This window comes from Prionailurus bengalensis, chromosome E3 (assembly GCF_016509475.1).
Source record: "Prionailurus bengalensis isolate Pbe53 chromosome E3, Fcat_Pben_1.1_paternal_pri, whole genome shotgun sequence".
Taxonomy (NCBI): Eukaryota; Metazoa; Chordata; class Mammalia; order Carnivora; family Felidae; genus Prionailurus; species Prionailurus bengalensis.
Window position 1 is genome coordinate 39179172 of NC_057357.1, and position 27756 is coordinate 39206927.

Here is a 27756-nt window from a genome sequence, read left to right on the forward strand (position 1 = left end):
CGCACCAAACTAGCCCTAGATTTATACCCAAGCAGTGATGTGAGAAAGAAATAGATCCGGCGTTTAAGCCATTATTGCCTACTAAGAGGTTTTTTTTTCACTAAAAATAGATGATAAAGGAACACCTGGGTGGCTCAGTCAGCTGAGTGTCTGACTTCGGCTAAAGTCTTGATCTCTCAAGTTGAAGCCCTGCGACGGGCCCTAGGCTGACACCTCGGAGCCTAGAGCCTGCTTCAGATTGTGTGTCTCCCTCTCTTTCTGCCCCCCACTCACACACATGCGCGCGCACACAAACACCTCTCTCAAAAATAAACACACGCCAAGAAAAATGTTAAAGAGATACAAATAAAAATATTTATTTTTATTATTTCCCCTATAGGATACTGGCTATTCAGAATTTCCATGTCTTCCTGCCTCCATTTTGACAGTTTTTAAAGTTTCTCTAGGAAATCATTCCTTTCATCTGCAATTTGTACATGGTATTCCCATTTGATAAAAAATGTTTAAATTAGCATGTATTGGGGCGCCTGGGGGCCTCAGTCGGTTAAGTGTCTGCCTCCAGTTCAGGTCACCATCTCAACGGCTGGTGGTTTCGAGCCTGGCATCAGGTTCTCTGCTATCGGTGCACAGCCCACTTCGGAACCTGTCTCCCTCCCTCTCTGCCCCACCCCCACTTGCCTGCAGTCTTTCAAAAACATACATAAAAACATTTAAACATGAGCATGTATGGTTCAATGCTACTCCTTGTTTTGGGATGGTGAGATGAGGGCCTGGGTCCGTGCTGGCTCTGCAGGCTAGGCCCGCCACACTCGTCCTGACGTAGGCTGCCTACCTCCAGCCCACCTGCGCATGTTATCGTGAGAAAGACACTTACATCTTGGTTAAGATCCTGCTCTTTTGGATCCGTTATTCGTAGTTGAACTGAATCCTAACTGATTCACTACCTCCTAAGATTGTGAAAGGATTAAATAAGTAAGAGAATATATATGTAAGACCACTTAGCCCAGCACTAACTTTTAACACACAAGAAGTGCTCAGTAAAGAGTGGTTTAGTCCCAGGGAGTTCAGCATCACCAGGAACCTGTCACCTGGGCATGCCCACAGGAGTGTGGGGTACTTAAGAGGGTGCAGGATTTAGGCCCTCCAGGCCTTTTTTCCATTTTCTCCTTAAGATTTGAGCCAAACTTGTTCTGGTCAGTGGCCTGTGGGGACTGTAGTACTGATCTTCATGACTAGTCCAGAACTTTGTTAGTTGAGGAGAGAAAAACAGGTGCTCTAGGAGGTGACAGAGGTGCAGGCCACAGAGTGCTGTCTTTACAACCCAGGCAAGGGATCGTGTCTGACCACATCCCACAGGACGGCCAGAGGAGGAAGGGTGAACGATCCTCATAACCTCCTTTCTCCACCCTCTGCCACACGCCAAGGAGAAACTTCAGACCACAGTCCTGGGCACTGTCACCTTCTAGCCTCCCCGCCTGCAGTCATCTCCTACCTTCCCTCCCAAGAGAGGTGTCATTTCAGTCTCTTCCTGGTGGCCGGGCCTTTATTCATTCTGTTTCCTGTGCATGAAGTTCTGCCCCCAAATCCTAGTAAAATGGCTTCTTGTCTTTTCCAAGTCTCAGTTTAAAACTTCCCTCCTTGAAGAGGCCCTTCCTGACATTCCGTTCCTAATATTGTTTCACCCGTTCCTTTCTTTCTGATATTTGTCACTACTTGAAATTAATGTTTGTGTCACTTATCTGCATGTCGGGCTCCCTCACTAGACCGGAACCCCGAGAGGGCAAAGATCTTTTCTGGCCTTTTCACCGCTTATTCCTCAACGTTTAGCAAAGAACGTGGAACACTCGCGTTCATTCCGTATCTGGAAAATGAATGAGTGAATGCAGCAAAGCCCCTATTTAACGTTTCCCCGCCCTTTACCTCCCTCCACACAGCACCCAGAGCCACACCCACACCCCTCGCACTGGCCACCTCAGTCTCCCCGGCTCCCCCCGGAAGAGGACTGAGCTCTCCCTCCAGGCCGTTCCCGCCCCCGCGCCCGGCTCTCCCTGGCAGCACCGTCAGGCCCTGCTCCAAGGCTTGGAAGGTGCTAGAGCGCCGGCCGGCGGGAGGAGCGCAGGCGGCCAGCGAGCTCCAGTGCAGGGGTCGTAGGTGCCTGCTGAATGCGGGGTCCCGGAGTCTCCAGCCAGCAACGAGACGAGAGGACTGAGGGCGCCAAGCCGGAAGTGGCTCTGGCCCAGGCCCTCAGCCCTCTGCCCACGTCCAGTCTAGGACCGCAGGAGGCTTTGCATCTCGGTAAGCCCAGGCCGGCTGTGAAGTCTCGCGGGTTGGCGAAGCCGGTAATCCAGCACCCGGTCGCTGGACCCTTCTGAGCCCCACGCGTGGCAGAGAAAAAAAGGGAAATTGTCAAAGCGGAGATTTCCGGCCATTACCTGGCAATCTTGCGGCCCGGGGAGCGGAAGGGTGAGAGAGACGGTCGTGATTGGCCGGGTCCACCGGTGCCCGCCTCTTGCCCCGTCCAGACGTCTGATTGGCTAAGGGCAAGGGTGGGGGCGGGACATTCCGGAACCCATCCTCCTTGCTGTGAGGGCGCCCAGTGAGCTTGTCCCGCCTCCCTACCCCGCGGAATCACCCCAGCAAGGGAAGAAATGCCCCCAGACCGAGCTGGGCCCTGAGCCCCTTCGACCGGACTGGGCCTTGCCTTCGGGCCGCACAGGAAGCGGGTGGGGAGCCCACACGGAATATTCCCCGCCTCCGCCCTCGCCCTTCTTTTGACCGCGCAGGCGCAGGTAAACGGTGAGCACCCAGGTGGGGCTCTCCCGAGCCGAACCGAGCAGCTGGGCGGTCAGGTGTGAGCAGAAGCCAGAAGGGAACAGGCCACATCCGAGCGGATACCCAGAGACACGAAGGCCCTTCCCTGGCGTCCCCCGGCCTGGCCAGCTGCCTCTCCCTCACCAAATCACGAACACCCTTCGGCCTGACATTCTAGGCCCTTCCAAGATACCTCAGCTGCCTCTGCCGTCTTAGTTGCCCTTGTCAAATACCTAAATTGCCAAGTTCCACTCTTAAAATGTTCCCGACAGCTTTGTCCCAGAATGGTGGGCCTCTGGATGGGTCTCTAGGGAGAAGTGGACTGAGACCCACGGAGCCCTTGGTATCATGACCCTCCACATGGTGCTGTGACAAGGGGAAACAGTTTCTCCTGGAGAGCGTGGCGTCCGAGTCCCTCAGAGGCCAGAGTGAAGTCTTTAAATGAGCCTCTGGCTCACTCAACAGATCTGAGTGGTTCAAGTCCTGGCACACTGGTCATGAAGCCCCAGGAAGCAAATAAATATCCACTCTGTGCTAAGCTTGCACCAAATGACCCACGCTCTCAATAGCATTGTAGTAAGTGTCTTTCCTGCCTCTCTCTCTTTCATCAGAAAACTCGTTCCTGGGAGCAGCAAGTCTGCTTTATGGGTACAAGTCCCTCTTGCCCCTTACACTGAGCCAAGCGGAGAAATCCCATTTATGACTGAGCGACCAGATCCCTGACGACAAGCTGAACGGAGGAAACAGCTTTCCTTGTCGCCTTTTCAAGAAAGAGCCATCTAACTCAACCAGTCCCGTAGCAACCCAACCCTAGATCCCACGGAGACCTCCCAGACACAACCAAGTTCTGCCTGGGCCTCCACTAGTCGGCAGCTTTCTGGCATGCCGCTGATTACCCACCCCCCCACCCCACTTGCCATCTCCAGCTGGGTTCAGCACCCCTGAAAGTCAAGTTTACAGTCTGTCTTACTCTTTTTAGACAGCCCTACCTCATAACATGCATTAGACAGTCAGTAGTTGTCAGGGTGCATGGAAAGAGGAGTATTCTTTACACAACAAAATTCCTGGACCTGAACCCCAGCTCCCAGCTCACTGGTTGTTGGCTAAGTTATTGGATTTCTCTCTCAGCCTCAGTTTCCTCATCTACAGAACTGGGATGGAATCCACTGCTCAGAGCTATGGAGCGTAGAAGCGACATACATACACGGCACTTGGTCTCACACCTGGCAGGCAGCCGCTTAACTGGCAGCTATTACTATTCTCAGTCCAGTCTCCTGTCCAAGCTCCCCTAGAGCTTGATCCATGGAAGCAGGTGGAGCCTCAACAGCCTCCCTCAAGCAGATGTCCTCAAGGTCAGCTGATGACAGAAGTGAATGTTATCTTGGGAGCTGAGCTGCAAATCTTGGATAATAAGTGGCTGAGCCCATTCCTCCCCGGGGGGGGGGGGGGGGGGAATAAAGAATGGGAAATAGAAGCTACAGAGGTCAAAAACCAGAAGGCCAAGAGTAGAAGACCCAGCCAGAGGCAGATAGGGCAAATTATAAAAGACATGTACGAAGAGGCCAAGGAGGTGAAAAGTAGCAGAGGGAGCTGGCGGCAGCCTTTGAAGGCACCAGGAGGGCCAGTGGTCCCTGTTAAGGGAGGAATCCTCACTGGATTGCGGCTGGGCCCCAGTGGAAGCAGATGGAAAACGTTCAGTCACAAAACAGGCTTCCGGTGCCTGAGACAGGAGACAGAGCACCAGACAAGGAACAGGAGTTTCCATGCTGGCTCAGCCCTGCTCCAGCTCCCAAAGAGAAGAGCGGGGGGAGGGTCCAGGGCTCAGCAGTCAATGTGCCTGGGACAAGAGTGATGGCAGCAGGAGCAGACCGCCCTGGCAGGGGGACCCACGGTCTCAGAAGTGGCTGGTTGGCTTCAGGTTTCTGTGCCCAGAAGCCTTTGCTTGTAGCCTTAGGGTCCTGATGCTTTGGAATGGCCCCAAGCCAGGTCAAGGCTGGGGACGGGAGTACCCAAGCCCCACAACCAGGATTTCAGGGACGCCTCAGCCACGTTGGCGCCAACGTGGCTGACCCGGGAGCCCCGGGAGTCGGCGTCACCACCGGGGCCCCCACGAGACAGAGCATAGGCAGTGGCTGGAACTCCAAGGCCTTTAATTCGCAGCTAGCTAGCGTGCCTGCGCCTCGCCCCAGCTCCTCCCCACGGTCATGCTCCGCCCCCATGCCAGCACCTCCCTCTCCCTGCCCACACCCCCTCTCACGCAGCCCCCGCGTCTCCCCCACGGCCACCCCCCCACCCCGCCTCCTAAGTGGGAGCCGGCGGGGGTGCCGCCAGGGCCCCCGCCGCCCCCAGCATCAGCACGGCCAGGGCCTTGGGCCCCGTGGTGTGGATCTTCTCGTGCCGGTGCAGGTTGGAGCGGCGGCTGAAGCTCTTGCCACAGAGCGGGCAGGAGTAGGGCCGGACGCCGCGGTGGGTGCGCTGGTGGGCGGTGAGGTGCGAGCTGTGGCTGAAGCTCTTGCCGCAGTCGAGGCAGTGGTAGGGCTTCTCGCCCGTGTGCGTGCGGTTGTGCGCGATGAGGTTGGAGCGCTGGCTGAAGCACTTGCCGCACTCGGGGCACGGGTAGGGCTTGACCCCGGTGTGCGTGCGCTGGTGGGTGACCAGGGCCGAGCTCTGCGTGAAGCACTTGCCGCAGATGGGGCACTTGTGGGGCTTGGCGCCCGTGTGGGTGCCCTGGTGGGTGACCAGGTCCGAGCGGCGGGTGAAGCGCTTGGCGCAGCGGTCGCACACGTAGGGCTTCTCGCCTGTGTGGATGCGCTGGTGCTGGATGAGCGTCGAGTGGTGGCTGAAGCTCTTCCAGCAGGACGGGCAGGTGTAGGGCTTTTCGCCCGTGTGGATGATCTGGTGCTGGATGAGGTGCGAGCTGCGGCCGAAGCGCTTGCCGCAGTCCGTGCAGGCGTAGGGCTTCTCGCCCGTGTGCGTGCGCCGGTGTGTCACCAGGTGCGAGTGCCAGCTGAAGCCCTTGCCGCACTGCTCGCACGTGTACGTCTTCTTGCCCGCGTCCCCGTCGGGGGCCAGGCCCTCCTCGCTGCCCTCGGGGGTGGCCGTCCGCCCCTCTCTGGGTTTCTCTGGGAGGCGGCCCTCCGGGGCTTTCGCCAGGCTGGCATCGGGCGGGGCCGGTTTCGCCGGCCTCTCGTCTGGGGGGCCCGGCTGCGCATCGTCTCTGGCTGCCCCTGAGCTCTGGCCGCTGGCCACCTGCTGCCCGCGCGGCAGGCCGTTCGCCTGCGCTCTCCCCACCCTGCTTCGGAAGGACTTCGCGTCCCGGAGGGCTGCCGGGGATGGGGCCGGCTCCTCCTTCCCCACCTCAATGGCTCCTGGAGAAAGAGGGTTTCCGGCAAGAGAGAGACTTTGGTGAGGGACCCAGCGTGACTCTGGAGATGGAGGTAAGAGCAGGGATCCTGGAAGTAAAAGCCACCCCCTGGAGAAGACGGGGAGCTGAAGGCCCTGCCCTGGAAGGGCTGTGTGCCTGAACCCCAGGGGAAACGGAGAGTCCAGGCTGAAGAGGGGCACCTGGGAGTGACAGCAGTGACCCCACCGCCCCGCCCACCTGCCACCCCTGCACGCACCTGTCTTCTCCTCCTCTCCCATCTGCCGGCAGGAGCCCGAGGCCTCACCCTTGCCCTGTCCTTGGGAGGCCCAGAAAGGTCTGCTGAAGGGAAACCCTGGCCAAAAAGAGACAAGAGATGCTGCGCTCAGTCACCAGGCGGCACAGCAGGGGACACCCCCTCCCCACCCCCACCTGCCAAGGACACAGCTCTGCACACGTGGGGTGAAACTAAGCGAGTTCAAACATCACTTGGGGTCGGGTGTCCACCCATCTCTAGGAAGCAGGTTCTGGGGTAACTGCCAGACACACTCCTCTCAGGGCTGAGCTGGGCCCCATCCAGTATCCCTGAACGAGCGCCAGGAGTAACGGGAGAGGGGGTGCGTGAGGCCAGCTGCCCATGACCCCCTTATGGCACACAGGCCCCCAGCAGCGGCCCAGCAATGTTTCCCGCTCCTGCACCTTCCCGGACCGTGAGCAGAAAGGGCTCCCGGGGGAGGGGCGGTGGGGGACAGGAAGCCAAGTGGGAGGGCCTGGGCGAGGAGGCCGGCTGTGGTGACCACCCAGAAGTCAGGGACCAAAGGCGAACTGGCCAAGTCTCCTGGGGCGTGAGCCTGGGGATTCTGGTCAAGTCAGTAAGAGAGCGGAGGAGCCCAGCCTCCACGCCCTGACCCCAGCCCTGCACCGGGGAAGGAATGCGTTGGACCAACCAGTGGGTAGGGCATCTGTGAGGCTTGCCATGGGCTGCAAATGGGTGCTGGGTTCCCTGTGATCTCCCAGGACTTGCCTGGACCTGCCGGTCTGTGCCCCGGGCATGGTTAACAGTGGGTGGTGAGCAAGCCTGAGATAATTAAAGGACTGAGCTGCCCAGACCCGGAGGCCCACCATCAGAGTCAAGGGGGGATTCCCAAGCCCCTAGCTCCACTGGACTAGCCAGTGTGCAACTGACGTGTACTGACAGACAGACTGGATGAATGAAAGAATGAATGACAGTCAATGAACGGGTGCTCTGAGTTTTCCATCCGACCTCGAAGAATTCTGCCAAGAAAACCAGAGTCTGAAAAAAGTGCTGGGACTTTACTTACCGTGAGAAAAATGTCCTCTCCAAGAGGACAGGCCCCTCGGGGTGGATGTGAGACAGCAAGGGGTCTGGGGGCCTGGAGAGAGGAGCTGACCGTGGCCCGCCCCACCCCCCCCCCCCCCCCCCCCCCCCCCCGGCCAGCAGCTCCCGATGCGGAGCCCAGACACCGGTGTCCGCGCAGACACCTCTCACATGGGGCTCGGAGGGGCAGAAGCTGGAGTGGAGCGAGCACTTCCGAAGAGCCAGGAGCAGAACCCCCAGGTCAGTCCTCCCCCCCCCCCCCCCCCCCCCCCCCCCCCCCCCCCCCCCCCCCCCCCCCCCCCCCCCCCCCCCCCCCCCCCCCCCCCCCCCCCCCCCCCGCGCAGCCACTAGCCAGATGGGGCTACCTCAATTCAAGTTTGTGCTGATTAAAGTGAAATAAATAAATAAATAAATAAAAAGTAGCTCCAGCCACATTTCTCGTGCTGAGCGGCCACATCTGGCCCGAGGGCTCGTGGCTACCACGTCAGCACAGCTGGAGCGCACGTCCTTCACCAGGAAGGTGCCGTGGAACGGCGCGGTCCAGAGGAGCGGCGAGAGGGACTTCGTGACCTGGAAGGGGAGGAGGAGGCAAGGGTGGGAGGGCCCCACCTCGGGCACGACCCGGCCCTTACCCAAGGACAGCCCATTCCTCTTCTGCAGGACGTCCCTGTAGAAGTTTTGCTGCGCGTGGTCCAGCCGCCCCCACTCTTCCCGGGAGAGGTACAGGGCCACGTCCTCGAAGGTCACCGGCATCTGCAACAACACAAAACGCCCACTCTCCAGGACACGCCAGGACCCCCAGAGGGGCACCATGGCTCCAAGAGGAAGGCGACCCGGCTCCCGACCCACTGCCCCGAGTGAGCCCCGCCCTCGCGTCTGCTGGTGAAGCAGGAGGGCCGCCCGAGGGTGGCTTCGCGGGGGCGAGAACGAGGCGGCTGTGTACAACCCGGGGGGACAGAAACAAGCATCCCTTTCGGGCGCCGCAGCCGAAGCTTGGGGTCTCCACGCACGCTCCCCTGCAGCCCCCACCCTCCGGGCTGGCGCTCGCATCCAGGGGACGATGTGGTTCCTCCACATCCCTCTGCTGTTCCTCCAGCCCTGGACTTGGACGGAGACACTCACCTGGGACCAGGCGGTGAGGAGCGCCGCAGCCATCTGCCGGTCTCTGGTCCTCCCCTCACGAGAGAGCACAGGGATCTGGGGGGAGGGGAGGGCTGAGAGAGGACAGAGGTGCTCAGGGCGGCCGCCTCGCCCCGCCTACCAGGGACACCCACCGCTGCCTCAAACTGCACCCCGACCTGACCCAGGAAGAGGGTCAGTAGCCTCTGTGCAGTCAGAGGCTCCGAGGCTGTGCGGGAGAGGCGTGTCGGGGGCAGGTGCGCCCACGTGCAGGCCTCTCCGTGGCAGGAGAGCTCGTGCCCTCCCCGCCTCTGCACCAGACTCCACCTCTCCCCACAGCTGCCACCGAGAAGGGGCCCCTCTCCGCGCCCCTCTCCATCCCTTTCCTCACCTCCTCCGGGCAGGAAAAGAGCTTTGTCCTTAGAGCCCTGGCTTAGGGACACCCAGCCCTGCTCTCCTCGGGCCCCGGCCCCCTGCGATGCCCCCTCAGGCTGTGGCTCTTCCGGCTCCGTCTTGATGTGGGGAGACTCCTGAGCAGCTCCCAAAGGCACCGTCTCCTCTGACTCAGAAAGCATTTCTTGACGAGGATGCCCATGACCTGGAACCTAGGAATGACAGCCCCCATCAGCACCTGGGCAGAGAATGGGAGACGCAGCCGAGCCCCACACCCGAGGGGCCTGGCAGCGGCCGACACCCAGGTGGCCAAACACACCCGAATGCAACTCACTGCTGGCCTTGCTTCCTTCTCCCGGCCCTGGGGCCCCGCACGTGCCTGGTTCGCCCCCACAAGGCCGGGACAGCACGGGAAGGAAGGGAGGCTCAAGGCCGGGCCAGGGACGGGCTGGCCAGGTGCCCACAGAGCAGGTGTCTCCTCCCCGTTCCAGCCTCGTACCTCCCACAGCTGTGTGGATGGTTCCTCTTTCATGTTAGAGGACACCAAGTGCAGTGGGCTGAATGGTGTCCCCCAAATTTCACGTCTGCCTGGAACCTCACAATGTGACCTTATTTGGAAAAAAAAGGTCTCTGCTGATGTAATCAGTAAAGGATCTTGAGATGAAATCATTCTGCATTTAGACTGGGCCCTAGATCCAACGACCAGTGTCCTTAGAATGAATTCTAGTTGTTTTATGCCATCCAGACACAGGAAACGAACACACCCAGGCTCAGAGATCGACCATGGCCCAAGATTACAGAGCCTGTGAATTCTCAGCCAGCACTTGAACTCCGAGTGTATCTGATTCACAAGTCAGCCCCAGAGCCACCATTTCCTGAATATGACAGGGAGGTATCATGTGGCCCTGGGCCATTTCCAGCCTGACTCAATTTGGTCACGGAAGTTGGAGGTTTTTTTAGTTTGGAGAAACAAGTCCAAGGGTACCTCTAACTGGGCCGAGGCCTGTGCCCACCTTCGTCTGACAGAAGGAGACCTCCTCCCGGCTCACCCCTGCAGCACCACCCACCGCAGCTCGTCCAGGGTTCTCCAGGGTCCTCCTAACTCGTCCCTTCTTCACATCAACCTCGGGTGGGAAGGTCAGGCAACCGGGGCTTGATCCAGACCAGCCCCTCGCTCGCCGCTCAACCCTGAGTGGGCACCGCCTTCCCACAAACCTCGAGAGCTTTGGGAAAGTCACTTCCTTTGCATTGGGGGGCTCCTGGTGAGGCCTTATCATCACCCACAGCACAGGGACTGGCCAGGCTTCTGCTGAGAACTCAGACTTCTCTCTCCACACCGCCCCCACGTCTGTGTATATCAGAGCCCCAAAGGGAAGACCCTCAGGCCAGGAGTTGGAGGGACTGGGAGCCACACGAGCCAGGCAGCCTCCAAAACTCAGCTACTCTGCCTCACACACAGATCCCCTGTGAGAAAGAGCTGCCTACTCTGGAACATTCTGGATAAACACAGAGCGGTGCCAGAAATAATTACTATAACTGTACTGTGCGAGTTGACAGAATCCAGCAGGAGAGAATGTCAGGGGCGTGTGAGGCCCAGTGGGTGTTACAAAGGCACCGTGGAAGCGAAAGCACGCAGTGTTGACACGTCTTTGTACCTCCTACTGTACGAAAGTGCGAGACGTAACGCAGATGGTCCCTGACTCTCAACAGCTCAACTTAACGAGCTTTCGACTTTATGATGGTACAGAAGCGGCACACATTGGGTAGAAACCACACTTCGAAGTCTGAATTTGCCCCTTTCCCTGGGCTAAGCGATGTGTACCACGGTCCTCGCCCAGGACGCCAGGCGGCAGGAGACATGGCTTCCGGTCAGCCGCGTGGTCACGAGCGTCAATGACCACAAACTGGTGGCCATTCTGTTTTCCTCCTTCAGCACGGTGTTCAGTACATCACGCGAGATACTCAGCACTAAGTTACGAGATCAGCTTTGTGTTAGGTGGTTTTACCCAATGTAGGCTGCTCTGAGTGTTCTGAGCACGTTTAAGGTAGGTGAGATTAGGCTCTGATGCTCAGTAGAGCATGTATTCAATGCATTTTCCACTTAATAATATTTTCAGCGTACAGCGGGTTTATCAGGATGTAAGCCCATGGTGAGCTGAGGGAGATCTGCTCTTGATTTGTGCTTGTCCTTACACCTGCTCGCTGAGGCGATCTGTTTCTCTTATCTAGGTTCTGGTTGCTGTGGGTGTTGTTATTGCATATGTTACAATAACGATCTGGATGAGACAGGTGGCAGCAGCAGGCAGGCACAGGGTATACATTTTATGGACGACACACCTGCTTCCCAGAAGCCAGGGGACTTGCCCAAGGTCACACACCTGGCTGCAGCTGACTCATATTCCTTTGATTCCAAGCTCAGGGGCCCAGGTCCTCCCGCAGGGTGTAATTACACACATGGGCAACAGGTACAGGAAGGAGACAAGGTGCTCAGACCCAGGGAGAGAGGAGATGGGGTGCTAGGCAGGAGGGAGCGGAGGGTAAACCGAGGCTCCCCCACGTGCGCTGGGCACAACCTCACCAGTAGGATCCCCACGCAGGCTCCCCGCTATTTCATGTAGCCTTTGGCCGACAGACTCGTGAACTCAGCAGGCAGAGCCAAGCAGCTCTCTGGCTGTCAATTCCCAGTGGAAGAACTTTCTCGTCATAGCACCAAGTCCTCCCATCACCCCCATCCGCCCCAGTGAGTCTGTCTTCCACTGGCGTAGACACCCTACCTTGAAAACCCCCTCCCGCTCCAATCCCTTCCAGGGCATGCATCCCTCGCCCAGCGCCCCGTCCATACCTCTCGGGCTCTCTCCTTGTCCTGGGTAGCCTGGGCGGCTCTGCTGTCTGCAGACATTTCTATCTCAGAGGTAGAAAGCACAGCTCCGTCGTTTCTCCTTCTTATTGGCCAAGCCCCCTCCAGCTTCTGGCCGGGAGCCTACCAGAGCAGAAATGTAAGTCAGCCATCGTCTCCTGGACACCTCCCAAGCACTCTGGAAATCCCCACGCAAGCCCAGACCCACGCTTGGTCCCAATCAGAAATAAAGCCTCCGCAGATGCCCTCCGGTGACCTCATTCTCTCTGGTGTGGTTTGGTCCCTCACTTGACAGAATGCTGTTTTGTATCATCCCCTTTGTCGCTGAAGCCAGAACTCTGCATCTCAGAGCAACCAGTTAGGGAAAGCCAGAGCTGACTCGGCATCTGGATCTCCTGTCATCAGGAGCCGAAAGGTCTGCAGAGACTGTACAGAACAGGTGCTGGGTGTGACCCCACCCCTCACAGCCGGCTCAGCTGAGGAATCTGGGCCCCCCTGTCTCCCAGACGCAGGGCACACACAGCCTGCGCTCAGCCTGACTCCGCCGCCTGGGATCCAGAAATTGAGCTGCCCGGTCTCAGCAGCCCTCCCTGCAGCGGTAACCACCCGACAGGGACAAGAGTCCATCCTGTTCACGGGCCTGGATGGCCCACGTCCTTCCCCTTCCCGAACCTGGGTCCGGGCCCCCTTCTCTCCCCACCAGCCTGAAGCCTTCCACCTTTGACCCCGTCCCCTCCCACCAGCTGGCCACCCGCGTGGATCTCGGGATCCAGGCGCCCTCCCCAGCGCCCCTCTCACCGAAGTGGAGGTGGAGGGGGCACCTCGGGCGCTGGGGGCCCCCTCCCCCGGGAAGGGAGACTCCACAGCCTACACCGGGCCGGGGAGCCGGGTGGAGACTGGGATTAGGGACAACAGGAAGTCCCTCCCATATCCCGTTCCCCACGCAGCTGCAGCCCTACAGGGTTCCCAGCTTCGAGCGTTCCGGGGCTGGGGTCTGGAGCTGGGCTGCACCTGCGCTAGGCAGGGACCTGAGTCCTAGATCTGCACCGCCAGCTGACGATCGCTTTACCTGGTACGTTCTTGTGCTACCAGTAGAGCAGGATGCGGAGATGGGAAAACAAATTCTGTGGAAGGACCAGATATTTGACGTTTCAAAGAAGGCACTGCGGCTGTCCTCACAGGAGTGAGGGCACTTTTCTGGTAGAGGGGCACGATGGTCCTTCACAACACACAGGGCCTCTGAAGGTCTTATGTTCTCTCACAGTCCTGGATTTCACGTAAGGCGCCCAGGCTGGTGAGCAGGTCAGGTCGTCCGGGCTCTCCCCAAGACTGGCACGGAGTTCTCTCTCCCTCAGAGCAAACTTAGGAAATAGATAGGCCCAGGAACTCTCCTCTCCACCACCCCCCACCTCATGCCCCACAGCTTGAAAAGATGTGGGACCAATCTGATTTTTCTAGATCTGCTCTCCCCCAGCTCCCTCTCAAGGCCAGGGAGAGCAGGGGTAAAAGGGTCTGACCCAGCTATATCGACAGGGGCCCGGACTGCACACCCCTTAGTCTCTGTTTTCCATTTGGACCTGAGAACTAAGGCTCCCAAAGTGGAGGACAGAGACTGCGCTTCGCTTTCTAGGGTGAAGAACCCATCTCTCCTCTGAGCAGGGCACATGGGTCAGAGGAAAGGAGTGGGGCCAGCTCTGGGGTCAGATTCCAGGAAACATTTCCATGCCCGTGGCCTGCGGCCATCAGAGTCCTCTGAGACGCGTCCTTTCATCCAGGACCAGGCACAACTGGCCCCTGTACCAGCCTATAGGCGTGCTGTGGGCTCACAGGGGGTTAATTTCCTTAAAACTTTGTTTCTAACATTTAAAAATGAGTAGAGTTCTCATAAAACCGATTTTCTTGAAAACAAGCAGATCATTGGGCAACCCTGGACTCGTATTCCCCACCTTCAGGGCCTGCTCTCATGTGGCTGCATTTCATCTACACTTGCCTCCGCAGCATTTTGAATTTGCAACCCTGCTTTTGGAGTTAAATGTGTTTTAGGACTCTGATCTAGTCTACTGTCACTCTGATGAACAAAAAATGTTACCCCTGGGGTTTGTCTCTGGTCATTATTTCCAGGCATCTTAATCTTCAAGGTAAAGAGGGATGTACGCAGTTGTAACAAAAGCCAGGAGTATTTTCAAGCCAGGGGCCCCTGGGTGCCCCAGTCGGCTAAGCGTCTAACTTCGGCTCAGGTCATGATCTCGCAGTTTAGTTTGTGAGATAGAGCCCCGCGCTGGGCTATCTGCTGTCAGAGCGGAGCCTGCTTGGGATTCCCTCTCCCTCTCTTTCTGACCCTCCCCTTCTCTCTCTCAAACATGCATTCTCTCTCTCTCAAAAATAAATAAACTTAAAAAAAATTACTATTTTCAAGCCAGCGAGCTATAAACTGGAAAGTGACAGGGGGCTGTGGAAAAGATGAACTATTCATTCTGTGAGTGTTTCTCCATCAACAAGGAGCATGACAAGCATCCGGAGTAAGGGAATTCACTCCTGAGGCCATGTCAGTGGCAGTTCCAAGAGTGCACTGAGTCCCAAAAATGTGGATACGTCTTGACTCTTGGGCAAATGTTTCTCTACCAGACAAAAGGGGCCACTTCAAGGACTCTGGGGAAGCCGAGCGGTTTGGATCCTACCACGGGCTCACCTAAACTGGACCAAATGAAGTCTCAACATTTATTTAACGGTTCGGAAAATATTTATTGAGCACCTACTATATGACAGACATTAGCCCCTTCTTGAACGGGAGAGGAAACGCTTCCACAGTCTAGGCTCTAGGATTGAGCAGGTCTAGGGGGAAGCAAATGTCATATTTGCTGTGTGGGAATTGAAGTCCCTAAAAGACTTCAGAAAAGCACCACGGAAAGGCGGGTCAATAAGCAAAGCAGAGATCAAAACTCTAAATGCCTCCAGCAAGCAGGCAGGACAGCATATGACGAGTGGCTTGGATGGAAGATGGCAGTCAGAGCCTCAAGAAATCATATTGTATTCAAAGGGAGCAGTTGGGGGCTCAGCATTGCCAAAGCTTAAAGACTTTTTAAGAGAAGCCGAAAAAGAATTAGATTTCTATGTGAAATGTCCCAACTTTTAAATGTTCATGATTAAAATAAAAAATTTAAGAACTCTGTACAACCCCAGCAGAAAACACCTGCTGTCCAGCTCACAGGGCACCAGTCTAGAGATGTACTCACCTCAGAAGCCTGTCACAAGGATAACTACCATGGATGGAAGTGCTTATCTGAGCTTCAGACAGGGAAAACACTCAAGGAAGGCCAACTCCAATGTCTGGCGGCTTCACTGAGCTTATGAAGAGGTCACCTTCAGCAAATAAATCATGATCGACCTTCAGAGATTGGCCTGAGAACTGACTCAGGTCTTACAAAAGCACTCAGAATAATAAAAACTAGAAAAAGAAATCATCTGAAGTAAGAAGAAAAACGTTTCGTTAAAGGAAAAAAAAAAAAAGCTTGTACTAATTAAGGCTGATAAGTCAGGCTGGAGACAGGGTAATGGCGAGATCAAGCCTTAGGAAGGAGAGAAGATGGGGGTGGGGGGTGGGGGGAATAAAGGAACGTGAGAAAGGCCAAGAAAAACAGGAATCATCGAGTAAACAACACAGCAAATGTTAACCATTGAATAAGAAGAAAAGGAAAGCAGATAGGTGGGGCCCCAGGAGTAAAAATATTTTAAAGAAGAAAATAACGAAGAACCCCCAGGGCCACTAAGAGCAGGGCGTGGGCGCTCACGCGGCCAGCGGCCCTCTCACCCCCGGAGGGGCGGCGGCACGCCCGTGACCCCGTCCCTGGACGCGAGGCGGCCTCACAGGCACTCGTCCCAACCAGCTGGAGGCCCAGGAGCCCCGCAGTCTGCGGAGCACTGACGCCGGGAGCCCGTCGCCGAGGCAACGACGCCGCCCCGCCCACGCGCCCACGGGACACACCTTTGATTGGCTGGTTCCCGGTGGCTCCGCCCATCATGCTCCCCAGGGCTCCGCCCCGTCGCCTTACCCGCGCGCTCCCGTCCGCGCCCCCGAGGGACTGGCCTGCCGATGGGGGGAGGGTCACCCTGGTGCCGCCTGCCCCTGGCCGGTGTGCCCGCATTTCCCGTCCGGCTGCCCCATCCCAACTTCCGGTTTCCCGGCTCTCTGGCGGCGCCCGCCTCTGGGCACCGTGCGTGGGGACAGCCGGCGGGGGTGAGGACCGCAGGGTGGACACACACTGCGGGGCGGGACACATACGGCGTCCCCTGTGGGGAAACTGAGGCTGTCTGCGCGCAGGCCCTTGCTGCTGACCCGCTCCCTCTGTGTGACACATAGCTCATTAAATATAAAAACACAAAGAAAACATGCAGCGCATTAGCACCAAACAACCATTCATCATAGGAGGGGAAGCAGATTTCATTCGGTAACTGCTGACAGCAGGAAAAAGAGCTGAGCTCCCTCCGACTTGTGCAGAGGGGACCGGGGTTTCAAAGGGAGACCGAGGGAGGGGAGAACAGGGCTCACTAGAGTCAGAGAAGTGAACGATCACAAAGAGCAGGCCAGCGTGGGTGCGACTAGGCCAGGCGTGTCCGCTGGCAGGTATGGAAGTCAGGAGTCTGGTATTTACAGCCCTTCGTCCTATGGCAGTCTCCCCCCCTCACTTCCCAGCCCTCAGACTCCCTCCTCTGCGTGCCACGTGGTCCCTGCTCAGAATCTTTTACATTCTTTTTACTTCACTTTGTACGAATAAAATGTAGAGCTTCCATTTGTTTTTACTTTATCTCATCCTTTTAAAAATTCAATTTTTGTGAATGCTTTGTTTTATTTATTTAAATTTCAAATCCAACTTAGTGAACATAGAGTGTAATAACGATTTCAGGAACAGACTTTAGTGATTCATCACTTACATGTAACACCCAGTGCTCATCCCAACACGTGTCCTCCTTAATGCCCCTCACCCATCCAGCCCATCCCCCCACCCAACACCCCGCCAGCAACCTTCCGTTTGCTCTCTGTATTTAAGAGCCTCTTATGCTTTACGTCCCTCTGTTTTTATCTTATTTTTGCTTCCCTTCCCTTATCTTCTTCTGTTTTGTATCTTAAATTCCACCTATGGGTGAAATCACGTATTTGTCTTTCTCTGACTCATTTCGCTTAGCATAAGACACTCTAGCTCCATCCATATTGTTGCAAATGGCAAGATTTCATTCTTTGTGATTGCCGAGTAATATTCCTTTGGACATATACACCACATCTTCTTTATCCACTCATCAGTCCATGGACATTTGAGCTCTTTCCATACTTTGACTATTGTCGATAGTGCTGCTATAAACATTGGGGTCCATGTACCCCTTCGAATAAGCACTCCTGTATCCTTTGGATAAATACCTAGTAGTACAATTGCTGGGTCATAGGGTAGTTCTATTTTTCATTTTTTGAGGAGCCTCCATACTGTTTTTCAGAGTGGCTGCACCAGTTTGCGTTCCCACCAGCAGTGCAAAACGGGTCCTCTTTCTCCACATCCTTGCCAACGTCTGTTGTTGCCTAAGTTATTCATTTTAGCCATCTGACAGGTGTGACGTCGAATGTCATTATGGTTTTGGTTTGTATTTCCCAGATGATGAGCGATGTTGAGCATTTTTTCGTGTCTCTTGGCCATCTGGATGTCTTCTTTGCAAAAGTGTCTATTCATGTCTTTTGCCCATTTCTTCACTGGGTTATTTGTTTTTTTGGGGTATTGAGTTGGATAATTTCTTTACAGATTTTGGATACTAACCCTTTATCTGATATGTCGTTTGCAAATCTCGTCTCCCATTCTGTCGGTTGCCTTTGAGTTTTGCTGATTGTTTCCTTCACTGTGCAGAAGCTTTTTTATCTTGATGAGGTCCCAACGGTTCACTTTTGCTTTTGTTTCCCTGGCCTCCGGAGACGTGTTGAGTAAGAAGTTGCTGCAGCCGAGGTCAAAGAGATTGTTGCCTGTTTTCTCCTCTAAGATGTTGATGGCTTCCTGTCTTATGTTTAGGTCTTTCATCCATTTTGAGTTTATTTTTGTGTATGGTGGAAGGAAGTGGTCCAGGTTCATTCTTCTGCATGTTGCTGTCCAGTTATCCCAACACCATTTGCTGAAGAGACTTTCTTTATTCCATTGGATATTCTGTCTGCTCTGTCAAAGATTAGTTGGCTATACATTTGTGGGTCCATTTCTGGGTTCTCTATTCTGTTCCATTGATCTGTGTGTCTGTGTTTGTGCCACTACCATACTGTCTTGATGATTACAGTTTTGCCATACAGTTTGAAGTCCAGAATTGTGATGCCTCCAGCTTTGGTTTTCCTTTTCAGGATTGCTTTGGCTATTTGGGGTCTTTTCTGGTTCCATAAAATTTTAGGATTATTTGTTCTAGCTCTGTGAAGCATGCTGGTGTTATTTTGATAGGGATTGCTTGGGAATGCTTTAAAATGTAGGGGGGGAAATCAGCTAATGATAAGAATCAGGGCCCTTGGAAAAATGGCTGGTCCTAGCACCAGAGCAAGAAATAGACAAGATGAATCTATAGATGGTGGGAGGGGAAACCGGACAGGCTCTCTGGAAGTGGCAGAATATTCTAAAGCTGAAATCTACATATGCTGTGACAGAGCGATTCACTCCTGGGTAGAACCCAGCAGTAACTCACATTTATGGTCACCAAAGACATGTAACTCCAAACCAAAACCCACCAACTGTCTAGCCACAGTAGGATGAACAAATAATGCACCAGGAAATACCGTTCAGGGAAAAATCAAAAACATGGATTGAGTCTCCCACTGTGGAGTAAGGCCAGATGAAGAATTCCTTGGGGCACCTGGCTGGCTCAGTTGGTAGAGACAATGTTGTAGGGTCAATGCGACTCTTGATCTGAAGGTTGTGAGTTCGAGCCACGTGTTGGGTGTAGAAATTGCTGAAAAATAAAATCTTAAAAGAAAAAACTTCTTATTGTGTGACTTCATTTACATGAAGTTCAAAACCAGACCAGACAAACCTGCTGTGGTGGGAAGTCAAGATGATGATTATGGGGGAGGGAAGTGGCCAGGAGGGCTGGAATGCGAGGGCTGTTTTCACCTGATGCAAACTCATGACACTCTACATTTTTGGTTTGGGTACATTTCTGTACGTTACACCTAAAATTTTTCTTTAAAATAAAAACAAAAACAAAAACAAAAAACGGGAAAATGGGTGCCTGGCTGGCTCAGTCAGTGAAACATGCAGCTCTTGATCTTGAGGTTGTGAGTTCAAGCCCCAGGGTGGGTGTGGAGATTACTTAAAAACAAAATTATAAATAGGGGCACATGGGTGGCTCAGCTGGCTGAATATCCAACTTCGGCTCAGGTCGCGATCTCATGGTTCATGAGTTCAAGCCCCACATTGGGCTCACTCCTGTCAGCGCACAGCCTGCTTCAGAGCCTCTGTCCTCCTCCCTTTCTGCCCCTCCCCGACTCAATATAAATAAGCATTAAAAAATTAAAAAATAAAATCAGGGCACCTGGGTGCCCTGAGCCACCTGGGTGGCTCAGTCGGTTGAGCATCTATCTCTTGATTTCCACTCAGGTCATGATCTCGCAGTTCCTGGGTTTGAGACCACACTGGGCTCTGTGCTGACAGTGCAAAGCCTTCTTGGGATGCTGTCTCTCCCTCTCTCTCTGCCCCTCCCCTGCTCGAGTCAGCTATCAAAATAAATAAATGAACCTAAAAAAAAATGTAAATGAGGGGCGCCTGGGTGGCTCAGTCAGTTAAGCATCCGACTTCAGCTCAGGTCATGATCTCCCTGCCGCCCCCCCCCCCCCCGACCCTGCTCCCGACCCAGTTTGTGAGTTCGAGCCCCATGTCAGGCTCTGTGCTGACAGTTCAGAGCCTGGAGCCTGCTTTGGATCCTGTGTCTCCCTCCCTCTCTCTGCCCCTTCCTCCACTCATGCTCTGTCTCTCTCTGTAAAAAATAAATATATGTTAAACAAAAAAAAAGTAAATGAAGCGAAACCAGTTAGGCCATTGCTATGGTCCAGGCAAGTGACGATGGAGGCTTGGACTCAGATGACAGCAGCAGAAGTCAAGAAACGGGCAGATTTGGAAAACGCACGGAACTTGGCGACCGATGAGATGTAGGATGAGGTAACTCAAGGGGATCCGGGATAAATCCCAATTCCTGGCTTGCGTGACCGAACGGGCTGTACTACATTTACCGAAACAGAGAATACCAGAAACAGAGATCTGATGTGAAAGACGCATCGGATCCACATTTAGTGAGGACGCAGCGGAGCATGACAACAAAGCCACTGTCGTGGAGCGTGCGTTTCAGTGGCCGTGTGAGTTTGGCCTTGAAAATGAAGACTTTGGGGGCATTTATGAGACACCCAAAGAGTTGAGAAATAAAATATAAATACAAGGATATTGGCATTGAGAATGGTTATTGAGGCCACAGTGGCTACGAAACCAAAAAGGGAGGTATATTAGTTATTTATTTTTGTGTAACAAATGATCCCCAAACGTAGTATCTCAAAATAAATACTTATCATCCAATGGTTTCTGTACCCTACAGGGCTTAACTGGGTGCCTCTAGCTACAGGTCAATAGCTATGGTCAACTTGTCTGCTTGACTGTGGGGAGAGGGTCCAAGGTGACTGGCCTTGGTCCCTCACCACAAGGGCCTCTCCTCAGACATGGCTCCCCCAGGGTAAGCAAGCAAGAGATTGAGAGAGCGCGCATCTGAGGGCCCCCAAGACGAAGCCACGGTCTGTTTACAACAGAATCTCAGAAGTGACACCCCTCCCTCCTGCTGGATTCGGTTTCTTAGAAGTGAATCACTAAATCCAGCTCCCCCCCCCCCCCCAGGCAGTGGATTACACAGGGGTGGGTCAGAGCAGACCCAAGGTCACCGGAGGCCCCCAGGCCGGAGCCGTGCAGAGTGCCAATATTTAATGCTCGGGCAAAGAAAGTGAAGCTGGTGAGGAAGGCTGAGAGGAGACAACGGGAGAAACAGGGAAAACAGAAGATAGAGGATAGGTAAAAAGGAAGGAAGACAGAAGATCAAATCCACTGAGCGGTCAACTGGGAACCAGTGACCCGCTGAGACACGCTGTGTGGCTGACAGTCCCGTGCGGGGACAGACAAGAGCCAAGCAGACAGAAAAGCAGCAAGTGAATCACAGTCTGTGGCAGGTACTGGGAAGGGAACAGAGCGCGCTGGGAGGAGACACTTTAACAAGGGTGGTTTCCACGAGGAGACGGCCGTTGAAGATTGAAGAGGAGGTCTTTGCTGAGGGTCACGCTGACCTGCGAGGCGCTTCGGGGGTGTCTTTAGGACTCAGCACCACGGCAGAAGACATCAAGACCAAAGTCAAGAACGACCAGACTGCCCCTTTTGACAGCCGCTTCCCCAACCGGAGCCAGACCCGGAACTCCTGGCAAAACTACCTAGACTTCCACCGCTGTGAGAAGGCGATGACTGCTAAAGGGGGTGAGGTCTCCGTGTGCGAATGGTACCGGCGTGTGTACAAGTCCCTCTGCCCCATGTCCTGGGTGGCAGCCTGGGACGACCGCCGGGCGGAAGGCACGTTTCCCGGGAAGATCTGAACTGGCTCCACCCACCTCTCCTCCGTACTCCATCCTTCTCCCAGGGCAGTGAAGGGGGGACCTGGGTACATGGTGATCCCCACCCTGGGATCCTGAAGCATGGCTTAACTAATCATAAATACTCGTTGGAAAAGTTAAAAAAAAAAAAAAAAAGAAAAAGAAAAAGAAAAAGATTGAAGAGAAGCGGACAAAGGGCGAGGGTGGGAGCCTCCTTTCCAGGCCAGCATGGCGAGGTGGGATCGAGCTGGTGTGTCCAGAAACAGAAAGGCAAAGGAAAAGAGGGCAGAGGATGTGACCATGGTAAGAAGAGGTTTTAACAGCCATCTTTCCCTGAGCTGGAGAAGGATTTCTCCCCTTTGCCCTGAATTATTCTAACTGGAGGAATCCTACAGAAATAGAAAATACAGGAAAACGTGTCTTTCTTCTGCAAGCTCTCTCTGTCTCTTTTTAATGGTTATTTCTTTAGTTTTGAGAGAGAGCAAGCGAGTGGGGGAAGGGCAGAGAGAGAGCGGGAAATAGGATCCCAAGCAGGTTCTGTGCGGTCAGCGCAGAGCCCGACATGGGGCTCGAACCCACAAACCGTGAGATCAGGACCTGAGTGAGAAGCAGATGCTCAACCGAGACACCCAGGCGCCCCTGAAATCTCTTAAAAGATGAGAGAGGAAGGTTCCATCAGTCAGGCGCTCTTACTGGCCTGGCTGATACTAGACCTGAAGTCTTTTTCACATTTAATAAGAAAAGTTGTACACCTGAAACTGATTATAACACCGTGTGTTAACTATGTTGGAATTAAAATTTAAAAACGTAGTTAAAAATAATTATTAGCGGCATCTGGGTGGCTCAGTCGGCTGAGCCTCTGACTTCAGCTCAGGTCATGATCTCCCCATTCGTGAGTTTGAGCCCCGCATCAGGCTTGCTGCTGTCAGCTTGTCAGTGAAGAGCCTTCCTGGGATCCTCTGACACCCCCCCGCCCCGTCCCTGCCCCTCTCCAACTTGTGCTCTCCCCTCTCCAAAAAATAAATATTTTTTTAAAAATGTAATTTGGTGTGAACTTTAAAAAATTCCAAGGTAACAACTAGAATAGTTTATGTGTGCATTTTCAAGATAATTTTAGGAGGTATTGAAATATACCCCAAATAGGTAGATTTTCATTAAAAATCTCTTTTGGAGGTTTATCATTCACTAAGTGGAAATAAGTAACAACTCAGCAATTTCACAAGAATTTTCGTCTATTACTGAGTAATGCTGGGAGAGGGGAGTGTAGGGGACTTCAACGTTCAATAAGCCCTTTTTTTCCTGCAAAGTAACTTTAGTTAATGAGAGGAGTCCAAGGAATCCCAGCATTGGTGACCCGGCGTTGCCCGGACTGTAAGCCTCATGGGGGCAGCACTTGTCTGTTTAACTCGGCACTGGGTCCCTGGGGTCAAGGACAGTACCAGACACAGGAGGGAAGCAAACATTTCCCGCAGGAATGAATGAATGAATGAATGAATGAATGAATGAATGAATGAATGAAATGGTGCACAACCGCGATGGGCCAGCAACAAACAGGATTGTTAGCCAAGCCCATGCTCGGCCACAGGTTTAGAAATGGAGCTGGTCTCCACCTCTCTGACATATTTCCAGGAGAGGTGGCATGTCTGAGTCGGAGGCCTGAAAGTCAGTGCTAACAGCGAAACCCGAGCCTTCTGGCTGAGCCAGTTCCCCAGGCCCTCCCTGCGCGCCCCGATCCTTACCCGTGGAGGCCACGTTCTAGCAGTTCTTCCCAATCATATCCATACAGGCCCGGTTGTCCCCACACCCAGGGCTCAGACCACGTCCTCGAAAGCCACAGCCACGGGGAAGCAGGTCAGTCTTGGGGGAAGGGGCAAGGCAGGGACGGCCGGGAGGGGTCCAGATCTGGGTGTGGGAGGCGCCTCCACCCGGGGGTTGGCTTTTGCGGCCCCTGCCCAGGAGGTGGAGTTTCTGGGCTCCTCCCTGGGGTGGGGTTTCCCGACCTCTCCCAGGAGGTGGGCGGTCGTGGAGCTCCCGGCCCCGCCCAGGAGGTGGAGTTTCTAGGCTCCTCCCTGGGGTGGGGTTTCCCGACCTCTCCCAGGAGGTGGGCCGTGGTGGAGCTCCCGGCCCCGCCCAGGAGGTGGAGTTTCTAGGCTCCTCCCTGGGGCGGGGTTTACCGACCTCGCTCAGGAGGTGGGCTGCGGTGGGGCTACCGGGGCTGGGCGCCTGCACACTCTGCGTGCTGTGGGTCTCGCGGGCCGCCTCCTAAGCCATTTCGTCTCTTTGGACACGTGCCAGCTCTGGGCCAGGTGTGGAGGACGCGGAGCAGATAAGGGAAACACCACTTGTCCAGAGGGAGCTTGTAGTCCAGTGGGGCCCACACTAGACAGTGAAAATAAAGGAACAAGATTAATCCCAGGTGCTAAGTGCAGGAAGACAACCACCTGGCTGAGGAGCCAGAGCGAGCTCAGGTGTCCCCGGGTCCCCAAAACAGGGCACCTCGAGAGTGCCCGCGGGCTTCTGAACCGCAGGTTCCTACGAGGAAAACGCCCTCCGGGCTGCGGCCGCCCAAGAGCACGACCCAAAAAGACACCTTAGAGCAAACGCAGTCTTGACTTTGGAGGTCGAGTTGGGCTCAAGGCCAGTGGTGAGGTCACTTCCCTTCCCGGAAGCCCCTGCTTCGTGTTTGGGAAACCTGGGATAAAAGCCACCCGGCAGGATTCTTGGGAAGATCTTTGTTGGTGTCGATGGCGCCCTTTCTTCCCCCATCACGTGATCCTGTTGTGTTATTCTTAGCCCGGGACTGCTCGGCACACGGGCGTGTAAGCCCTCTGAAGTCAGGGCCGGTGCCTCCTGCTTACCCCAGCCCCTGCAACTGTGCCTGGCACAAAACTGGCCCTTGGCAAAGATTTGTGGCGTGAATGAAATGCCCAGCAAAGAGCCCCACGACACAATAGGCATTTTAAAATGGCAGCTCTGGGGACGCCTGAGTGGCTCAGTCTGTTAGGCTCAGGTCATGATCTCACGGTTGGTTGAGTTCCAGCCCAGCGTCCAGCTCTCTGCTGTCAGTGCAGAGCCCTCTTCGGATCCTCTGTCCCCCCTCCCCCTTTCTGCCCCTCCCCCGCTCGTGTTCTCTTTCTGTCTCAAAAATAAATAAACATTAAAAAAAAATTTTAAGGGGCGCCTGGGTGGCGCAGTCGGTTAAGCGTCCGACTTCAGCCAGGTCACGATCTCGCGGTCCGTGAGTTCGAGCCCCGCGTCGGGCTCTGGGCTGATGGCTCAGAGCCTGGAGCCTGTTTCCGATTCTGTGTCTCCCTCTCTCTCTGCCCTTCCCCCGTTCATGCTCTGTCTCTCTCTGTCCCAAAAATAAATAAACGTTGAAAAAAAAAATTTTTTTAATAAAATAAAATGGCAGCTCTGGTCCCCTCAGAAAATACAGGGTGACAGACACCCCCAAGAAGAACAGGACAAGTCCTGATGAGGGGGGGTGAGTTCTTACCTGGAGGGGGAGTTAGACTCTCCTCCTCAGTCCCAGGTTGGACTCTGGATTAGCCGCTAAATCCTCATTTCTCTGGCCCCTCCCTCTCCCCACCCCACTCCCAAACTGGGAGGTTAAGGGTTAACTCTAGGAAGCCCCCTCATTACCTGGATGGGACCAGAGCTGGGAACTTCCTGTTCAATTTTCCGGGAGCCCTTTCCCAGTCTGGCTGAGGCTGACTCTGGCCCTGGGGCCCTCAAAGAACCCTTAGCAACCCCCCCCTCTGGAGTGGGGACCCCGAGTGGTGAGTTGCAAGGAAGCCTGGGGTAAAGGCTGCCAGGACAGACACAAGGGGTTCCTAGCAGCTTGGAGGGAAAAGAGGGACCTGGGCCTCAGCGAAGGGATGGGGGATTGGGAAACTGGAAAAGAAAAATGTCTTGGAAGGATGTGGGTGGTCTATGCTGGGAGCCCAGTGCCAGCCAGCTCTGGGGCCATCGAGGAGGGTGGCGGGACTTCCTGTAACATGGGCTTGCTGTACCCACTGGGGAGGGGAAGGCAGGCAGGCTCCATGTGCCCCCAGGTGGACGGCCGGCCTCCTGGACTCAGCTCACCACCCGGAGGGGAGCCTGGCCAACAAAAAGTAGCCTGTGACTCTCCTGCCAGCTGTGTCCAGGGAGAAAGGGAAGGTCCCCGGCCAAGGATCCGGGCTCGGGGCTCTCCCGTTGTCTGGGTGGGTCCTGCGGCCGCACTGCCACCCCGGGCTGGTCCAACCCTTGCCTCCCACCTCGCTGGGCTCCAGATTAAGCTGGTCGAATATCGGAGGGTAGCTGGAGAGCTCTCACCCCCCACAGATGCGCATATGAACAGAGCTTTTGTCCTGGAGACTGGGGGGTGGGAAGGTGAGGCTCTGCAGCCAAATTCCCTTAAATTCCTCCTCTTTCAAGCCTTACCACCTCACCTGAAGTTTCCGGGCACCCCTGCCTGTGTCTAGGCCTGAGGGCTAGAAACTCAGAATCTCATTTTTTCTGAATCGCGCCGTGATAGTCTGGCTAAGACGAGGCAAATCGCCCCGGGAGGGAGGGGAACTGGGTCCTCTTCTGTTTCCGAGCTTTTGCACCCTGGTCAAGATCAGTGTTCTCACCCTAAAGAAAATCTTGGCTCCCCCTGCTGTGACCTTGAGCAAGGCACCCGTCGGCTCCCACTGTGGCCTCTGCGCTTGTCACAGGGAGAAATTATAACCCACCCCCTGGGCTGGGGGTGGACGAAGCAAGCCTGAGTTGAGAGCCCCTCCAGATCAGCACTCAGTACCTGCCAGCTATTATCACGAGGCTGCTGGTCACACGCGATCGGTTCTATCCTTTCGCTCCCGCTGCCCAACGAGTGAGGCAAAAGCCCATTCTCTTCAACACTCATCAGAGACTTTTTCTGCACCAGTTTCGAGTGCTTTCCTCAGTAAGTACAGCTGCCGGGCGGCCATCCTCGCTGTGTTACTTCTAACACACACGGAAGCCGCTTCAAGCACGAGGCGAACGGTTGTGCTCGAGCCGCAGCGCCTACTCGCAGGCCTAGGGGAGAGAGACCCTCAGCCGTGATCGTGGCCCAGCGTGACCACGGACAGGTAGATGCAGGTTGCTGGTGTGTCGGGGGGGGGGTCCCTGAAGAGAGACGTCAAGGGGTGAGAGGCGCCCCGTGGGGTCGAGCGAAGGAGGGACGGGGAGGGGGGCTTGAGAGAGGCTGGAGCCACCATGGCTGCCCCGGGGCAGGTGGCCAGGATGTAACCCTGGGCCTTTGTTTCAGCATCCCCGGGCTCTCCCTCTCTGCGGTGGAAGCGCTGGGCCGGGTATAAAACCCGCTCTTCCTCTGTTCTGTCACACCGCGCCTCACTCCCCCCACCAGAACAGGAGGTCCCTTCCGCCCTCAGCCCTGCAACAAGGAGGCTCCTCCACAAACCGTCCAGAGCTCTTGACGAGGCTGACTTCCCCCCGGCCGCATTGCCAAGGCGGGCCCGTGACGGGAATGACTGTTAGCTGCGCTCACTCGTGGTTTTGCCCAGCAGTAACGAGAACAGCAGTTGTAGCGCCCGAGCACCCACCGGGTGTGGTCTGTAGGTGGCGGGCACCTCTCTGCCGTCTCTAGGTGGTGGGGAGTGATGTCCCTCTGCCTGGGATGTCCCTGGCGTGGGGCTCGGGGAACAGGTTTGGGAGAAGCTCGTCATCGGTAGCCCTGAGGCCAGAGAGCAGGGAGGGCAGGCGGATGTTGGGACTTGGGTTTTTGTGTCCGTAAAGTAATTGCAGCCCAAATTAAGAGAGGAAAGTGCTTCAAAACTCTGGAGCCGAGGTGCTGGCCCGTGCCGAACGACGTAAGCCTTCCGGGTTGTGCTGAAGGACCGAACTGAGTCCCCTGGGGGTGAGGCTGAACTTGAGGCATCTCCCTTTTCGTAGATCTGGGTGACCCCAAAAGGAAAGAGTGGGCGGCCCTACAGAACCCTCTGGGCTGAGAGGAGAGATGGGCCCGTGGTCAGTCCTGTGGACCCAGTGCCCCCTGGTGGCCAGTTAGAGCCACTTTTTATTGCTATTTGGGGATGGATACCTTCCAGAAGGGTAGACCAAGGAAGAATCCAGAATTTAAAAAAAAAAAAAAATAGGAACGAAAGAAATGATTGCCTCTCCTGCCCATCACCCAGTTCCCAAGGGTGTATCCACTAGAGGTCTCAGAGTTGGACAGGGCAGCTTTGATTGGCCTTGCAGACCCGTCTGTCACCGATCTCTGCAAGTTCTCTGCA

At 55.2% G+C, this 27756-nt stretch overlaps 2 protein-coding genes and 2 long non-coding RNA genes across 7 annotated transcripts; 3 read left to right on the forward strand and 1 right to left on the reverse strand.

Moving 5' to 3' along the window:
- The first annotated feature begins 269 nt into the window (after nt 1-269).
- LOC122471769 lies at nt 270-4261 on the forward strand. The gene is made up of 2 exons (XR_006294272.1): nt 270-2796; nt 3423-4261. It is a non-coding gene; the product is annotated as an uncharacterized LOC122471769 (long non-coding RNA).
- Nucleotides 4262-4614: 353 nt separating this feature from the next.
- On the reverse strand, nt 4615-23334 carry ZNF205 (zinc finger protein 205). Of its 4 annotated transcripts, XM_043560759.1 has the most exons (9): nt 15114-15729; nt 12950-13004; nt 11866-12003; nt 9523-9631; nt 9022-9235; nt 8634-8725; nt 8144-8264; nt 6432-6527; nt 5089-6179 (listed from the first exon to the last, which is right to left on the reverse strand). In XM_043560759.1, exons 4-9 carry the CDS (start codon nt 9553-9555, stop codon nt 5113-5115), a joined length of 1623 nt encoding a protein of 540 aa, XP_043416694.1. In that variant the 5' UTR covers nt 9556-9631; nt 11866-12003; nt 12950-13004; nt 15114-15729; the 3' UTR covers nt 5089-5112. The 4 variants fall into 4 exon arrangements, with proteins under 4 accessions (XP_043416692.1, XP_043416693.1, XP_043416691.1 ...); XM_043560757.1 differs by lacking the exon at nt 9523-9631 and having other exon boundaries at nt 4615-6179; nt 15114-15728; XM_043560758.1 differs by lacking the exons at nt 9523-9631; nt 12950-13004; nt 15114-15729 and adding an exon at nt 23239-23334 and having other exon boundaries at nt 4615-6179.
- Nucleotides 6527-7697, forward strand: LOC122471770. Its single transcript, XR_006294274.1, has 2 exons — nt 6527-6634; nt 7635-7697. It is a non-coding gene; the product is annotated as an uncharacterized LOC122471770 (long non-coding RNA).
- On the forward strand, nt 19947-21637 carry LOC122471178 (cytochrome c oxidase subunit 6b-1-like). Its single transcript, XM_043559467.1, has 2 exons — nt 19947-20032; nt 21022-21637. The coding sequence occupies exons 1-2, from the start codon at nt 19947-19949 to the stop codon at nt 21500-21502; spliced, it is 567 nt and encodes a 188-aa protein (XP_043415402.1). The 3' UTR covers nt 21503-21637.
- Nucleotides 23335-27756: the final 4422 nt, after the last annotated feature.

Bases quoted from the DNA above. Each gene is read 5' to 3' on its own strand.
- ZNF205 (XM_043560758.1), bottom strand. From the start codon at position 11,922: ATGTCTGCAGACAGCAGAGCCGCCCAGGCTACCCAGGACAAGGAGAGA. The intron at 9,236-11,865 runs GTATGGACGGGG...TGTCATTCCTAG, and splicing joins ACAAGGAGAGAGCCCGAGAG to GTTCCAGGTCATGGGCATCC. The intron at 6,180-6,431 runs GTGCGTGCAGGG...CTCTTTCTCCAG, and splicing joins GGGAGAGGAGGAGAAGACAG to GAGCCATTGAGGTGGGGAAG.
- LOC122471178 (XM_043559467.1), top strand. From the start codon at position 19,947: ATGGAGGCTTGGACTCAGATGACAGCAGCAGAAGTCAAGAAACGGGCA. The intron at 20,033-21,021 runs GTAGGATGAGGT...TGTGGCTGACAG, and splicing joins AACTTGGCGACCGATGAGAT to TCCCGTGCGGGGACAGACAA.